General features: G+C 54.4%; 1 protein-coding gene across 2 annotated transcripts in view; it reads right to left on the reverse strand.

Moving 5' to 3' along the window:
- ITGA3 (integrin subunit alpha 3) overlaps positions 1–1,348 on the reverse strand; it is a 44,729-nt gene extending 43,381 nt beyond the window's left edge. The window contains exon 1 of one of the 2 annotated variants that reach the window (XM_038385783.2): positions 769–1,348. In XM_038385783.2, coding sequence (XP_038241711.1) covers positions 769–1,013 — 245 coding nt within the window. In that variant the 5' untranslated portion in view covers positions 1,014–1,348. The remainder of the gene's footprint in view (positions 1–768) is intronic. The other variant, XM_038385784.2, reaches the window with a different exon arrangement.
- Between the last annotated feature and the right edge of the window lie 14,955 nt (positions 1,349–16,303).

Raw genomic sequence — 16,303 nt, forward strand, 5'->3', positions numbered from 1 at the left:
ATGATAAAGGCCCAGGACTGCTCCCATGGCAGCTTGGGTTAAAATGGCAACGTGCCAAGATTAGCCGGAGAGCTTTGATTCACCCTCTTGGGCTAGGATGTTCTGGGTGCAGGTCAGACTTCAGCTCCTGTTCATTGCCTTACCCCTGGGAAAGCTTTCTGGAGGGCAAAACTGACTGTGTCCCACTGGGCAGGGCCCGGTCCCCATTAGCAGCCGGTCTCCAGGGACACCCCTGCAGCCAGCTCGCTAAGGCTGATCCTGCAAACCTTACCCAGGTGTGTAAACTTTACTCACGGTGACCCAGGGATTTCAATGAGGAGCGAGTCAAGTTAGCCCCCCCCCCCGTTTGCAAGATTGGGCCCTAGGGCAGCCCCATGCAACCACAGGCTGGAGGTGTAAATTGCAAATAAATAAAATAATAATAATAAAGTCGTGCACCATTGCTCCAGTTAGAAAGTTGGCACCCCCTCTCCCCTCCACCCCCCAACACGCTTCGGATCCCCTTTCAGCCGAGACTTCAAGTTCACAGCCCACCCCCGCCCTCTCCTCCCAAGCAAAGCCAGGGCAGGCAAGCAAAGCAGGTTGAAGGTGGCTGCACCCACCACAGCAGCTGCTCGAATGCAACCCCCCCAGCAATGATCCCCGGCTGCGAATGACCGAGGGGTGGCGGGAGCTGATCCCACCAACATCCCGCCTTTCCCCTAAGCGGGGGGGGGGGGATCCCCACGAGCCAGGGTCGGGGGGCAGGTTTGCCGGCTTGGTACTCACAGGTATCTGTCCAGCCCGTCCGTCTGGTGGTGCAGCGCCACCGAGAAGCCAAAGAAGCTGCCTTGGGTCCCCGCCCGCTTCAGGACCAAGGATTTGGTGTCCAGGTTGAAGGCGGAGCCGCCCGGGCTGCAGAGAGCCCCCCAGATCAGCCACAGCCGCGCCAGCCGGCGCCCCCAGGGCTGCTGCTGGCGGTGCCCGGGGTCAGCCCTGCGGCGGCGGCAAAGCGGCGCTTCCCCAGGAGCCATGATGGGCTCGTCCCCGGCGGCGGCGGGCAAGCTCCGCTGCAACCTCCGCTCGCCCCGGCGCTGGGGGATGAGCGAGTCCCCGGGCTCCAGCCTGCGAGGGCGGGGGACCGGCGAGCCGCCTCCTCCTTCCCCACCTTGCGCGGCCCTTTTCTTCCGGGGAACGGAAACTAATTCTTAAAGGGGCCACGCCACTAGGGAGGGGCGCTGGTTCCTAGGTGGGAGGGGGAGGGCCGGAGGGGGGGGGGGCTGGTCTCCCCCCCCCCATGCTCAGGGGGGCGGATACAGGCGTTTGGAGGCAAACTTTCAGCCCTGGGTGGTCATTGCAAGCGCCTCCTGCTCTATCCCACCACCTGGAGGGATGCCTTGCCGCCCCCCCCCCCACTCCCCCGGTTCAAAGCCCTCAGGCGCCAGTGACAACTCTGGGCCCGAGTCAAGGGCTCGCCGGGTCAGGCCCTCGGGCACCAGCCCACTCGCCCGGTGCGGTTAGTTCAACTCTGCAGTGGCCGGCTTTTGTGGCGAAAGCCGGAGGATGCAGAATTGTTTGAACACCGGACGGTTTATCTTGGCCTGGCGGCCTTGGGGTCAGGTTCACAGCCCTGGAGACACCGAGAATAAATAGAGCTCAGAGAACAAGCGATGGGCACACGATTTCCAACAACGTGCACCCAAGCCTGGCTTAACAGGATAGCCCCTGGGGGCAGGAAGGGAGGTTTGGTACCATTCAGTCCTTGGCCTAGTGCAAGCCACTGAGGGGTGGGCTAATCGAAGCCAGATGTACCGGGGTTTGTGAGAAGGAGGCTGCTGTGCTGAAGATTGAACTGAAACCCCCCAAGTCTCTCTCCCCTACACCATGGAACAGCCCTCAGATGGCAAAAAAAAGTTTTAAAAAAGGAACTAGATAAGTTCCTGGAGGATAGATCCATCAATGGCTATTAGCCAGAGTGGGAGGGATGGTGTCCCTCGCCTCTGTTTGCCAGAAGCTGGGAATGGTCTACAGGGGATGGATCACTTGATGGTGACCTGGTCTGTTCATCCCTCCAGGGCACCTGCATCGGCCACTGTCGGAAGACAGGACACTGGGCCAGATGGACCTTTGGTCGGACCCAATATGGCCACTCCTCCGTTAATAATATTCCATCCGTACTGACCTGAATTCAAATTGGCAGCCCATCAGGGAAGGTCCCCCAAGTTCATCTCCTACCCTGCTGAGCTGGGTGGGAAGCAGTTTTCCAGTCCTGGGAAAAGTTTAAGATTTCAGAAAATGTTTCCCATCCCAGCTCAAGATGAAAAGTCAAAAATCTCAGAAACGTTTGCAAACCAAAAATCTTGGCGGCGGCGGGGGGGGGGGGAGGGGAATTGGTTTGCGTCAATCAATGTTTCATTTAGATAATTTCCACACATTTCATTTTGATTTTGTCCCCCTTTTAAAAATTGTTCTAAAATTAGCTGACATGTCTAAGTAAAAAAACATTTAAAACCAGAAAATCAAAATGTTTCATTCAGAAAATGTAGCCACGGGCAGTTCTGATGGTTTTTTCTTTCACTTTTCCTTTTTTTTTTTTTGAGTTGAGAAATGTGTCAAAGCCAACACTTTCCCGCAAAAAGTCTCAGTTCTCATGAATCAGTGGTTCTGGATGGAAAAGATTTCATCAGACAATTCCCAACCTATTCTACAGCTTCAACAGTTTTGAAAATCTCCCTGGGCAGCTACCTGCAGCTGAGATCTTTGAAAATCAGGTCCTGAGTCCCGTGATCAGCCTGCCAAGCCATGCAGCTTGTTTTGTAATATACCCTATACATCTACAGTGCTGCACTGAAAGCTGATTAATAAATATTAAGTAAGGCAAATTAATGCAAAATTGCATACAAAAGTAGCTCCTCTGTCAACTGATTTCGGGAGACCATTAAGCATGCAAAGTTAATTGCTCAAAAAAGCCAGGAAACACCAAGGCTAAAGTTGCTCACATAACCTTAACTGCACCCCCTGGTGTGTATGTATTATACTACAGTCTTTAATTAAATGATCACATACAATTATTTCCACAGGACCCCAGCCTCCTCCAGTATCCAGGTGGGAGGGTGTGTAGTGAATGGAGCCCCTCCTCAGCCCATCTGCCTAGGCCCCCAGGACCAACACTGAACCCCAAGTAGTTTAAACACACCTTCTTTGACCACCACCCAAAGGCATGGATGTTCTGGGTTACAGTTTAACTTTCTCATAAGGCATGTGGTAGGCGTAGCACGTAACACACTGCGGCACGGCACACAGAATTCTCGCCGTGCTCTTTATTTCATCACCCACGAAGTGCACAGACCCAAATAAAAATAAACCCTACATGCATTGCCTTTCACTCTATCTCACCCATTCCTCGGGGCAGCTCATTTTATGCTGTTGAAAAAAGGCCAAGGTAGAGAAGCAGCAGCTTCCACCCTTTACAGCCTTCCAGTTCCTCTGTCAGCCTCACCAGGTTTTGCCAGCTGATCTTGTTAGGTGAGTTCCTAAGGAGTTCCAAGGAGTTCCTCTGAGCAGGGGCCAGTCTTTTTTTTAAAGCCATTTACATTCCAGTGGATGAGCACTTAAACACAACGACCCTTTCCTGTTAGCCCCTTGCCACCCACTTTCGGAATTCCAGTCCAACACGCAGGCACATGGAGGAGGCAAATGCGAGTTTGCAGCTTGGGAAAGACCGACACAGACAGAGAGTTCACCATCTCGCACAGACCTCTTCAGTTGCACGGATTGCCAAATGGTCACCGCGGGGGTGCGAGTGGCCCAGCGTTGACCAAAGAATGATATGCAAACAATTGTTTCTATTTATGAAAAATCATCAGGAGGGAACTTAATTTCCACAGAATTGATTCTTTCGTACCTGGTGCATAGCGAGACAGCAATCACACTGCGGGCATCTGCCTTCCTCCCTGCTGTTCTACCTCATTCACACCCCTGCCTCATTCAAAGCACCAGGGGAGCTGAAATCTAGCAGTACATCATGTGGTTAGAAACTTGCCCACACACAAGGGGCAGAGTTAAGGGTAAACAGGCAGCATGCCCTGGCTTTTGAACAGTTCACTATGTTGCTTTAGGGCATGAGTGGGTTTAACACCAAGCTTTGAGGAACTGCTGGCGTGTAGTTTTGCCAGGCTAGGGGAAGCACCCAGGGAAAAAATTGTGTTTCGGTGTTTGCCTAGAGACTGTAACTGCACACTGTGATGGCATTACCACAGCACCCTCCTTAGCCCGGAGACGTGACAGCATCTCCTCCACGATAACACAGCTTCTTTGAGTCTCCAGCATTCAGTCACGACTACGTTACCTCGCGTATATTTGCATGCAGCATCCTTGAACAGCCGGTGCTAAGGTACAATTGCATCACATCTGCTCTGCTCCAGACTAGCACATGGGCAGAGTGTCTGGCTCCACTGAAGCGTGCAGTTTGATTGTACAAGTTGATGCGTATTGTTTCAGTGACAGGGATAAAGGTCATGTTTAGTTTGTCACCCCCCCTCTTCTTCCTGCCCTCGCCCTCTGGCCTGTCTCTTGTAAGCATTAGACAATCACAACAGCAGCAGCTACATGGAACAGGACCCAGGAGGGTCTGGTGCTCATGAGAATCCTTCCTGGACCTTTGCCCTGGGTGCCTCATTCTCAGTCTCCCTCAAATCACTGCTGCAAGGCAGCTTTTCTATGACCTGGAAGGACCCGAGCTTGGGTTTATACAGAACCTAGCACAATGCGGGGTCTGGTCCACCACGAGGCCTCGAGGCACTTTGTTAATACAAATAATACATAATAATATTTTGCTAGGAAAAGGGAGCCACATGGGCACAGCTGATCTGTCCTTAATAGTAAGGTAGGCCTGAAACAGAAACGGGGCAAGTTTGGAGCTGAACTTTCCAATCAAGGCCAATCTCTAATAACAGTAACACTGGCTATGGTGCATATGCTTCCACTGCCCTCCACTGGATAGAATCAGAACTGCTCGACTGTGTGTCATATGCCCTATATTGACAGATGTTGATGGAGATTCTCCTTGAGCTCCAGTGTTAGGGGCTCATGCTTTTGGAGCTGAGTTCTACTTCCACTATAGCTCTGAATGTCGTGCCACGACACGTGTCACGTCCTAGATGACCAGGGCTTTGGCTAACCTCTCTAGCCCATTTCAGCCAAGGATTTTAAAGCATTTTGCACCTACCAGTCACGCTTCACAATGTCCGTTGTTGCAGGTGGGGAAACTGAGGCACGGAAGTTAAATAACTTGCCTGAAGCCACTGGTGACAGAGGTAGCACAGCCCTCAGGAGCTGCAGGCTCCAAGCTCCATTCTTTCATTCACTCTTCCCTCCTTCTCTTTGGAGCCACCGCATGGTGTTTCATACACCCGGCCCAACCCTTCGAGTCGCGTCATTAGGGGACAGTTGGAGACTTTGCATTTCCAGCCACAGCCCGGAGGGCCCTTTAGGGCTATGTCTTTATTATCTCTTCCCCGCTTTTCCAAATATTTGTCCATGCCATTGGGTGTGGGAGGGCTGGCTGGCTGGCCCCACCTTTGTGGATTTAAAGCATTGCCCTTGCTTGAATTATGGAGCAAAAAAGGAAGGCAATGTGTGAAGGGGAAGGCAATCCAGCCCCAAGGACGTGAGGCCTGATTCTCAGAATCCTGCAATTCAGCTGGACTTAGGACTCGGCCCCGCTGGGCAGCAGGTCCCTGGAATGATTCCCCAATGCCCTGCACCTTGTTCAGTCATCTATGCCTGTGCAAAGAGCACCTGGCCCTGAACTCACTCTGAACTGGTGTAAATGAGGAGCTGGGCAATGCAGCATCTGCTCTGGCCTGCATGCAGCAGCTCTCTGCCTTCCCAAGTTCAGGCACTGTGGGAATGGCCACAGAGCGTGTTAGCAAGGCAGTGACCCCCCCGCCCCGCCCCGAGCCACACACGGCAAAAAAAATTACAGGCAGGTAAAGATGCCTCAAAGTCTTTGGCCTTGGGATCCTTCCAGGGCTCTAGCAGGAGGCTTAATAACCAATCAAAGCCGGCTTGCATGCTATGGCAGGTATGCTGAGACATGCCAATACAAATAGGCACACTGCCCATTTAATATCCTGCCAGATACCTCAGTGCCCCACCCTGCAACGAATCCATTTCCTCTCTGGCTGCCTAGAAAAGGAAAGTGACGATCCCCAGCATTCTTGGGCCTGTAACAAAGTGACTCACTTCCCTCACTGATCTATCCAGCACCACTCCATCCATACCCCCCCTTTGGAAAGGACAGGCCTGTAATTGCCTGGCAGTGGCTCCCCCCCTCCCCCACCTGCACACAAAGCCCCCCCGCCCCCCCCAGCAAACTCCTGGATGACTTCATGCCCCAGGAAAGAGACGCCCTTCCTGAAATGCATGAGCACCGTGCACCAAGGCTGGGTCTTGAAAGGGGTGTGGCTGTGGTGGGGGTGCTGAGATTAAGGTGGGGGCCTGTGTGTCAAGTGCCAGGGAACAAGGGGTCCTCCATGGAAGCAGATGCTTGGGATCCTGGTCCTGTATTCAATGGGGACCTGAGTGGCGTGGGAGGGAGACAAGAGTCCTGGTTTCCCTCGGGTGAACGCAGCCCAGACCCTGCAGGATTTGCCATGCAGGGTTTGGGCTGTTGATCTATCCAGCCCTGCCTCTCCCCATCTGCCTCCCCTATAAGAGGGCTGGGTCTAGTGCCCCAAAAAAATCCCTGGAATTTCTGGCTCAGGTGAGCATCACATCTTGGGAAGCAAGTTGGGAAAAGGCAGCGATTCCAAACAGGGCTAAACCGTCCCCAGCCAACGTCAGCCAGGACGCACTGGAATGGGGGAGTGTGCTGGGATCTGCTTTGTGGTGCAGGAGCAAAAGCAACGGCTATTTGGGGGTGGGACCCAAGATTCCCTTAATGCCAGCTGACAAGGGCGGGGGGGGGGGTGAGGGTGTCACAGGACTGTCCTGATTCTGGCACGTACATTCTGGTTCAGCCAAGAATGTCATCTCAGGTCTTAAATGAAAGCTTAAGTCACACCGGTCATTAATATCATTGTGAAGTATAAGTACAGAAACTATGTAAGAAGTTTTGTATATATAGTTACAACACACTGGAAAGCCTGTAAAAAAGTCATTGACAAGATGGTTTTCTTTCAAACAGGAGACATTTATTTACCTGTCCCCCCCTGTTGGATGTAAATTAAGCATTGCAAATTAACACAATGGGTGTCCATTTGCACACGACATCAAATGGTCACAAGGAGGTGAGAAGTCAACAGAGGAGCAGCACAGAGAGAAACAAGCCGTGTGGGGATGGGGGGAGGGGGGCTGTCCCGTTTTTGAGCTGAGATAACAAGAGGGTGGGGGGCAGAAGACAAAGAAGACACCCCTCCTCCTCTACCGAGGAAGTAAATAGGCAGTGCGTTTTCATTCATGAGAACAAAACCTTTGCTTGAAGCACGGCGGAAGATGTTGCGGGTGAGATAAAACTTCTTTAGATGGGAGCTTAGCCTACGTTCCGTTTAAGTTGCTAGAAAGCGTGTTATGATTTTGTTTTATATGGAACCTTTTGTTTCCAATAGCCTCACTCACTCCCACTTAGAGCTTGAATCTTTGGGACTAAACTTATCCTTGTTTTCACTATCAATCTATCCAAGTGCTGTGCTAGTGCACAAAGTTCTGGCCCAGAGCTGAATCTTCCAAGCTCCCATGTTTACTGTCCCGTTGGGAGACAGGAGGCCTGGCATGATTGTGAGTAGCCAGTGACAGGGGCTGGATATCAGAGGAACTCGGGGACTGGGGTGCACCTATTGTTAAGCGACAAGGCAAAGTAAGGGCTGGCATAGCCCCGCGGAGAGTGCTGGGGTGGCTGCCAGGCAATAGGTGTCAGGGAGCCATCACCCAACTAAGCACAAGTAGAACTCCCTCATGCTGAAGACAGGGCATAACAAGGTCTCTCAGTCCTGGCTACCCTGAGAAAGAGTCACAGGGGATCTTTGTTATAATCAGCTGCAGGAGGAGATTGCCCTGGGAGAGGCTGGTGGAAGAAATGTGCCCAGGGACTGGTAGGACAAGGAACTGAAAAGAACAAGGGTTCTGTAACTCCATCCGTGAAGCAGGTGCTAGCATGGGGGTGGGCAAACTATGGCCCGTGGGCTGCATCTGGCCCATCAGATGTTTTAATCCAGCCCTCAAGCTCCAGCGGGGAGTGGGGTCAGGGGCTTGCCCCGTTCTGTGCGTGCCGTGGCTCAGTGTGTCTCCTGGAAGCAGCGGCAGCATGTCCCCCCCTCTGGCTCCTATGTGTAGGGGCAGCCAGGGGGCTCTGCACACTGACCCCAACCCAAGTGCTGCCCCCACAACTCTCTTTGGCCAAGAACCACGGCCAATGGGAGCTGCAGGGGCGGCGCCTGCAGACGGGGCAGCCACAGAGCTGCCTGGCCGTGCCTCCATGTAGGAGCTGGAGGGGAACATGCCGCTGCTTCCAGGAGCTGCTTGAGCTAAGCGCTGTCCGGAGCCTGCACCCCGACCTCCTCCATGCCCCTGATCCCCCTCCCGCCCTCCAAACCCCTTGGTCCCAGCCCGGAGCACCCTAATGCACCCCACATTCCCTATCCCCAGCCCCACCCCACAACGTGCACCCCCAGCCAGAGCCCTCCCCCTCCCCCCACACCTCAAACCCCTGCCCCAGCCCGGAGCCCCCTCCCGCACCCTGAACTCTTCATTCCTGGCCCCACTCCAGAGCCCGCACCCCTTCCTGCACCCAAACCTCCAATTTTGTGAGCATTCATGGCCCACCAAACAATTTCCATATCCAGATGTGGCCCTTGGGCCAAAAATTTGCCCACCCCTGTGCTAGCACCCCAAGTGTCCAATTCCAGCAGCCCTGGAGATGCCCTTTAGGACCATCATTGTCTTCTTGGCCTTGAATGCTAAAGAAAGCAGGTTGTACCCTTTGAGTTCCCCTCCCCCTCCTTTGTCCATGGACCATCTGGCACTAGTGGAGACCCCAGCCACCCAACCACTCTAGACAGCCTGGAAGCAGAATTGCACCTGCCCCAAAGCTCTGGAGTAGCCCTGGCTGCAGGGCAGAGAGATGCATCACCCCGGGCCAAAGTATTAAAGGGCCGCTTTATATCTGGTGGATCAACCTTTGTATAAAGTTTTTCAGCAGCCCAGTGGGACTGCAAAATGGCCAGCAACCAGGCTGCAGTCCCATCGGGATAAACCAGGCTTCCTGGATACTGCTCACTTCCATGGCACGGGAGCTGGGAATTGACAGATCTTCCCAGCCTATTGGGAATCATCCCCAGTGCCCCGTCCTGGCATCACTCCCAGCTCCTGTTTCTTATCCTGGGCTCATCTGCAAAGGATATTTACAGTAGCAGCCTCTCCGGGCTGTGTTTATGGAGCGTTCTTGGATGTTACTGAGAATGACAGGAGGGCATGGGACAGGCTGGCGATGGAAAAGTTGAGCTAGTTTCCCTTGGGGGTGGGGGTGCAGGATGAAAGGAAGACGGGGATGGGCTGTGGGAAACACCGAGGGGACGAGGCAATGAAAACCAGCACCACAATGTTGCTGTAGCATTAAATAGCTACTTGCCAGACCCCCATTTAGGGAGTGCCCAATGCACTCTTGTGAACGTTGTGGCCACACCTGTGGCGTGAGGCTCTCCTTTAGCTCAGAGGGCAAGGCCTTGGGCTGCAGAGCAGAAGGACAAGGGGTCTAGCCCCAGCTCCGCTGATGTATAATTCCCAGCAGAGTTAAGGTTGCACCAAGAGTCCGCTATGAGGCAGATTTTGATCCCATGTAAGAGCAGAGAGAGAGAGAGAAGGGGTGGGGGGAGGAAAGGAAAGAAAGACCCTCCCCATGGGACATTCCCAGGGCTGGATCCAACGGTGGCTGGGACAATTCGTGCACAGTTGGAGTAAGCTAAGCGAGAGCTTGCTGAAATTCGGGGCCCAATTCTCACCTGCACAGCTGCTGCTGCCCTTGGGGAAGGGCTGTCAGGGCCCTGCAGAGAACAGCCATAGATCAGTGCACCCAAGACATACCCCTGGGCTCCAGCAGGGCCAACGCAGAGCCCTCCCGCCGGCTTGGGGGCCCTAGGCCCTGTTGGCCTTCTCCATCTCCTTTAACACCATTTGTGCAGCCAGAGTGGATTAAAAGGGCCTGAGAGCAACAGAACTGGGGGGGAAGGGAGGTGGGGGGATTTCAAAATGGATCCTGTTTCTCCCCACCCCAGTGATGGAATATTTCAGCCGCAGCCTCCGGGATCATGCTGGGAGACGGGCATCAGAGGACAATGAAAGCCTCTCACCTGCTTCTTGCTGCTGAACTGGTCCGGCTGGTTAGGCCAGCGACCAGCCTGTGGAGCTGGTTGTCTGTCACCTCTCTGCCCCGTGCTGGTGCTCATGCCCCTGTGCTAGAAGACAGCCTCCGTGCCCCGTGCTGGTGCTCACGCCCCTGTGCTAGAAGACAGCCCCCGTGCTTGTGCTCACGCCCCTGTGCTAGAAGACAGCCCCCGTGCTCGTGCTCACGCCCCTGTGCTAGAAGACAGCCCCCCTGCTTGTGCTCACGCCCCTGTGCTAGAAGACAGCCCCCGTGCTTGTGCTCACGCCCCTGTGCTAGAAGACAGCCTCTGTGCCCCGTGCTCACCTGAGGCCCTCCACTGAGCTGAGCCTGCATGGCATCCAGTCCTGGGGAGGGGGACAGCTGGGCACAGAGCTGCCTGGAAAAACAGGGCTGGGATGTGTCACACGCGGCTGGGGGGAGAAGGATGGATGTTACCTGGAGGAGGCAGAGGGAGAGAAGGCAAGAGGTAGAAGGGAGTGCTGGGGGGGTCCCCCTTCTGAGATGGAGAGACACGGGGTCCCCCAAAACAGCACAGCAGGGACAGATTACTGTCTTTTTCCGCTGCCTCTGTGCATCCCTCCTTTCTCGCGTTTGTCTTCGCTTTCGAGGCCCTTCAAGGCCTGTCCCCAACCCCACCGACCATACCAATAACAATCAGCTGGAGGCCCTTGAGATTGCACAGTGTGGGGGGGGAGATCCCTGAGATGGTACCATCTGGGGAGTGGGGTGGGGGAGCCCCAGGATTGCAGTGCGGCAGGATGCCTGGCTCATCTCTCCTACCCCTCCAGAGAAGGAACCGAAGCCCTGGCTACTGATTAGCTAGGCTGCGGCTGTGTCAACAAGGCATCCTACAGGAACGACCCTGGACTATTGAGTCACCCAGAGGCAGGTTTTGTTTTTACCTGCTGCCAGGGCTGGGATCCAGTCCCAAAGTGAGTCAGAGCTCGGGGGGGGGGGGGGGGGGGGGGGGGAGATTTCTCAGCCAGGAAAAGAAGGGAAGCAGCAGCCATCAGAGCCAGGATGCAGCCCACCACCTCTGCTCTGACCCGCTCGCTTGATTTCTTTCCTGTGCACTGAACGATCAAACAAATCCCTCTATGCCAGGGCCCAGAAACGCCCCTCCCTGGCCTGGTATAAACTAATGGGCCGCAGGCTGTAGAGGTTCAGCGCTGAGGCTCTGGTGTGCTTCCGCCCCTTACGTAAAGGTCTCGGGCCCGATTCTCTTCGAGGCGATGGCATGGCCTTCCCCTGCAGCTGCTCTGATTTGGGACCCGATCCCAAACCCGCTGGACTCCATGGGAATCTGTCCACTGGCTTCCGTGGGCTTTGGAGCCAGCCCTTGACACTGACCCAAGGGAGAGCAGAAACAGGCCCACACAGCCTGACTCAGCTAGTTAGTGGCAGTTTGTTCTCCCCTCCCTCTGCCAACCCCCCCCCCCCCAGGAAACAGCTCATCTCACCCCCACTCCAGACACGTCGGGGCACGGGAAGAGCTGGCAGGTCCCGTCCTGCAGAACAAGCCGGGAGCGCTGAGATCTTTGACAAGGGTAGCGCAGTGGGATGGAGGGATCTGCAAAGGGCGAGCTGCAGCGCTGAGAGGGGGGCATGGCGCCGGGCTTGTTGCACCAGCTGCCCTGTCCCCAGCGCCACTAATGCCCCAGAGCCCTGACCGAGAGCGTGCCACTTATCCCAGCGCTGCTGGCACACCTAGCTGCGCTGTAGCCCCTCCAGCTCTAACGCTGTTTCACTAACACGCATCCACCTTCTCCGTCGCCCACCCCTCCCATCGCCTGAAGGTCACATGGCAAGTCAGTGGTGCGGAGCTGGAGATACAGCAGAGAGACCGTCTTATCCCTACGCGTGTGCACAGCATCTGGCACCACAAGGTCCTGATCCCCAACTGGGGCCTCGAGGCATTATCACGATGCAATTAACAAAATCAAACCCCGGTGTCCAGATGCCGAGTTCCCTGCTCCCTACACCCTTCCCAGCCAGTGATACAGCAGAGATGCTCGCGAAGCCCCCAGCCGGTGCACAGAGGCCTGGGACACTAAATATTAACTGAGAACGCAAAGGAATAAACACTGATTTTAACTCCACTTTGGGAGGTATTTCCTCTTGAGACTAAATCCCCCAGCAGCCTGGAAGGCAGAAGAGAGGCAGCCCCAGGCAGTGCAGGGGAATGGGGGTTTAAGTGCCTGCCCTATGAGGCTCCCAGCTTTTGACACCGACCAAAAGAAGATCCAGGATGCTGTTCACACCCGGCTCTCTAGCAGAGACTATGATTTTCAGAAGCGATTAATGACTCGGGGGGGCCCAATCAGCGCTGCCTTCAAAGGGCCCTGCTTTTCAGGGAGCGGGCACTCAGCCTCCTCTATGAGACGAGACACCTCTCCAGCCCCCCCCAAAACTGAGTCACCCCCAAATCATGACAGGTCTCGGCCGCAGCGCACAGGGCTTGCTGTGCAGAGCGGCGTTTGTGCACTGGGGAGGGCTGCAGGCATAGCCTTACGGGGCGGGAGAGCCACAACCACACATCACAGGATATTAAAGAGCCTTTAAAAATACACCCGAAGCTGGCACCTCCCTTCCCCTGCCCAGGGAGGAAGGTAAGGAATGCGATGGGATGATAAGGCCACTTCCATCCCACCTGGTAGGAGGCTATGCAAGTGCCCCTCCCACCTGATGCCACCTGGTACTAGGCAAGGTGGTGATGCCCCCTCCGCCCCACCCCCGCCGCTTAGCTCTGGTTGAAGGGGAGGTTGCACGGAGTTCGGGTGACAGGGCAGGGATGAGGAAGGGGATGGTTACACAGTAGCCAAGGGGTGTTCAGCCAAGCCTAGGGGCCAAAAGGGACCCATGCCCAGACTGAAGGCACTTGCCTTTGCGATGTCCAGCCTCTCCGTACCTGTTTGGCCCCAGCTTTGTTTAAGCAGAGACCCAGCCATGCCCAGTAGCTGCCGGCTTATTACTGATGAGCCTGGTGTGACAAGCTGGGACAGACCCAATCCTGCAGCCCCGAGCCCCGGAAGCTATCAAATCCAGTGATGCTACTTGTACAGCTGAAGGCTGCAGGATCAGGCCCAAATGCTGCGAGAGGAGCTCCCTGCCGGCTGCCGGAGAGCCGGTGTGCTGCTTCCACAGTAGACAGAGGGCATAGTGGGGGTGGAGCGGCTCCCAGGGGAATTCCCCAGTGCAGGGCAGGCCCGGCATCAGATATTGAGCCCTGCACTGCTGCCTTTGGTGTGAGGGGGAATGGCTGGTGCGCCCTGGGCTGCAGAGCTGGCCAAGACCATTGTAAATTGGAGCAGTCTCGGGGTGGGTCTAACTTACACCCAGGGTTATTGCATTTGGTATGCAGGAGTGGCCTGCAAGATACACGCCAGACTAGACTATCTGATGGTCTCTTCCGGCCTCCAAATCTACAACCAACTCTGGAGCAGCCCAGCATCCAGGGGGCACTCAGGTGATTTAAAGCCACCTTTACCCTCCCCGCTTCCCTGGGCTGTGATTTCTGCATGGCACCTGGCCCAGGAACTCGCAGCTCCGGGGCTGAGAATGAGGTTGGCTGCAGGAGCCTAGAGCCAAAGGCTGGGATCCCACCTGCAGGGGTAGTTATGTTACTGGTTCCAGGACCCGTCAGCCACACAAAGAGCTGAGCGTGGAAAGCGTTGTCAATCCATCAGCTCTGGACCACTGAGAGCTGCAGGGCTGGGGCCCAGCCCGCAGCAGGCTCACCACATATGCTATTGTTCCACACAGCATCCTGGATCTTGCTTGGGAAGGATGGGGTCGGCGGGGGTGTCTGTGAAGGGCTGCGGGGGTGTCTGTGAAGGGCAGAGGGGAAGCCCAGAGACAGCCCCTTCCCAGGGCGTAAGGTCAGCCAAGTTGAAAACTGCCTTCACTCTGCACAGCAGCTGATCCAGGAGTCAAAGTTATGTTGCAACTAGAAAGGGACCTAGCCTGGGATCCAGTCCCAACCACAATCATATTTGCATCCTGGAATAAACTCATTGTCCTGCAAGCCAATGGGCTCACAAGCCAGGCTGCAATAGCTCCTGGCCTCGAAGCTTTCAGGTCTGAGTCCCTGCTCTAGGTCACTAGAGAGCTGGCTGTTCACAGCATCCTCTACTTCCTTGTGACCCCAGCTGGCTCCAGGAAACCTATCCCACAATGCGGGACATTCTGTGCCCCAGTCCGTGCTGAAGGATCTGTTAACTACACAGCGGATCCCCAGAGCACATCCTGCTCTCCTTCCCCGTTGACGTCACCTCTTGGCCTAGGCGTCCCTCAGAGAAGGAGGCTGCATCCCAGAGGCAGGAAGTCTTAGCAAGAAGCATTTACAACAATGCAGCCTTTTGGCATGGCTGGAGACAATGACTTCATGGGACAAATGGCGTGAGCACCTGACCCAGCAGCTGGGACAGTCACCGGCTCGGAGATCTCTGTTGATCAAAGAAGATCAAAGAGTTGGCAGAGGCAAGCCCACCTGGTCTACACTGCATGTTCATCCTAAGTGTTCCCACAGCCGATCCTTTCAGCTCTCCCATGCCAAGTCAGGAAGGAGCCACCCCCTGGCCTAGGAGGAAGGTGTGGAGCTGGTCCCCGTAGGGTTCTTCCCCCATCTGGCCAAGCCATCCGGAGCTGTGCTGAGCCAGTCTCAGTTTGAGTCATTTCCTCCAAGACAACCAGGACGACAGTAAGTTTCCCAGTGGCTTTGCCAGTCTCACCTGGAAGTGGCTCCCGGTAACTCTTACAGGCGACCCGGGCCTCTGATCTGAATGAATGTGTAAAAGGGAGAAATTGAGTCAAGATATAAATCCAGTCTGAGCAGAAGGGCCCTTTGTTGCACAGTTATCAAGTGACATTTGGCGGTGGGTGTAAGCGTCAGTTACAATATTGAGGCTTGTTTTCTGGTTGTCACTTGGTTCCCTGGAGGAATATAAAGCAGGATGATCGGTTCCACTTTCCATTTCTAATCAGTTTCATTTTCCACTTCTCCTCCTTGGACTCAAGGTGGTCTGTTTCCCTGCACGGTCAAGGGTGGGGGTGAGTAGGAGGGGGAAGTTTAGATCCAAACTGATTTTACTAGAATCATGGAAACATTTATAGCTGTTTTTAAGGATGGTTTTACCAAATGTCCCTTAAAATTAAGTGGGGTGATCCTCAAGGTAGGGACTGTGTGTTTGTGCTGCACCTGATACAAAGAGATCCCTGATCCTGTGTAAGGCCAGGACGTGCTACTGTAATACAAATAAACGTAATTTATTTATTTAATTAACACAAATACTGCCTGCCTTTATGGAGTGCTTTTCCTCAGTAGATATCAATGTGCTTTATGAAGATGGGCAATATCCTTATCCCGGGTTTACAGATGGAGAAACTGACACATGAGGAGGTGAAGCGACTTGCCAAAGGTCACCCAGTAGACTAGTGGCAGAGCCAGGATTGGAGTCTGATCACCAGCCTCCTGCTTTATTCACTAGGCCATGCAGCCTCAATTAAATAATATATCAACCTGACACTTTCCCTTTAACTTTCTCTCCCCTCCAACACTGCCACTAAGAGACTTTTCTTGACCCTTTGTTATCGCTCCATCCTTCCCCACTGCCTTTTTAATCCTCTCTCCTTTTCTCTCTGCTGGTTGAGAAAGGATGATTTTGTGATTAAATCACTGAACGAGGAGTCAGGACTCCTGGCTTCTAACTTTGCTGCTAACTTGCTGTGTTACCGTGGGCAAGCCACTTCCCCTCTCTGTGCTGCCCCATCTGTAAAATCCTAACCCGTTGCATGGGGACAGCTGGAGGATTAGAGTCTGTAAAAGTCTTTCAGATCCTTGGATGATTTACCGAAGTGCAAAGCGTTTTTTCTACCGCCCCCTCGTGGCTGCTGTAGCTTCCTACAGATAATTACACCATAGGTTCCTAAAGACAGTACAGTAGT

Source organism: Dermochelys coriacea, chromosome 27 (genome assembly GCF_009764565.3).
Source record: "Dermochelys coriacea isolate rDerCor1 chromosome 27, rDerCor1.pri.v4, whole genome shotgun sequence".
NCBI lineage: Eukaryota > Metazoa > Chordata > Testudines > Dermochelyidae > Dermochelys > Dermochelys coriacea.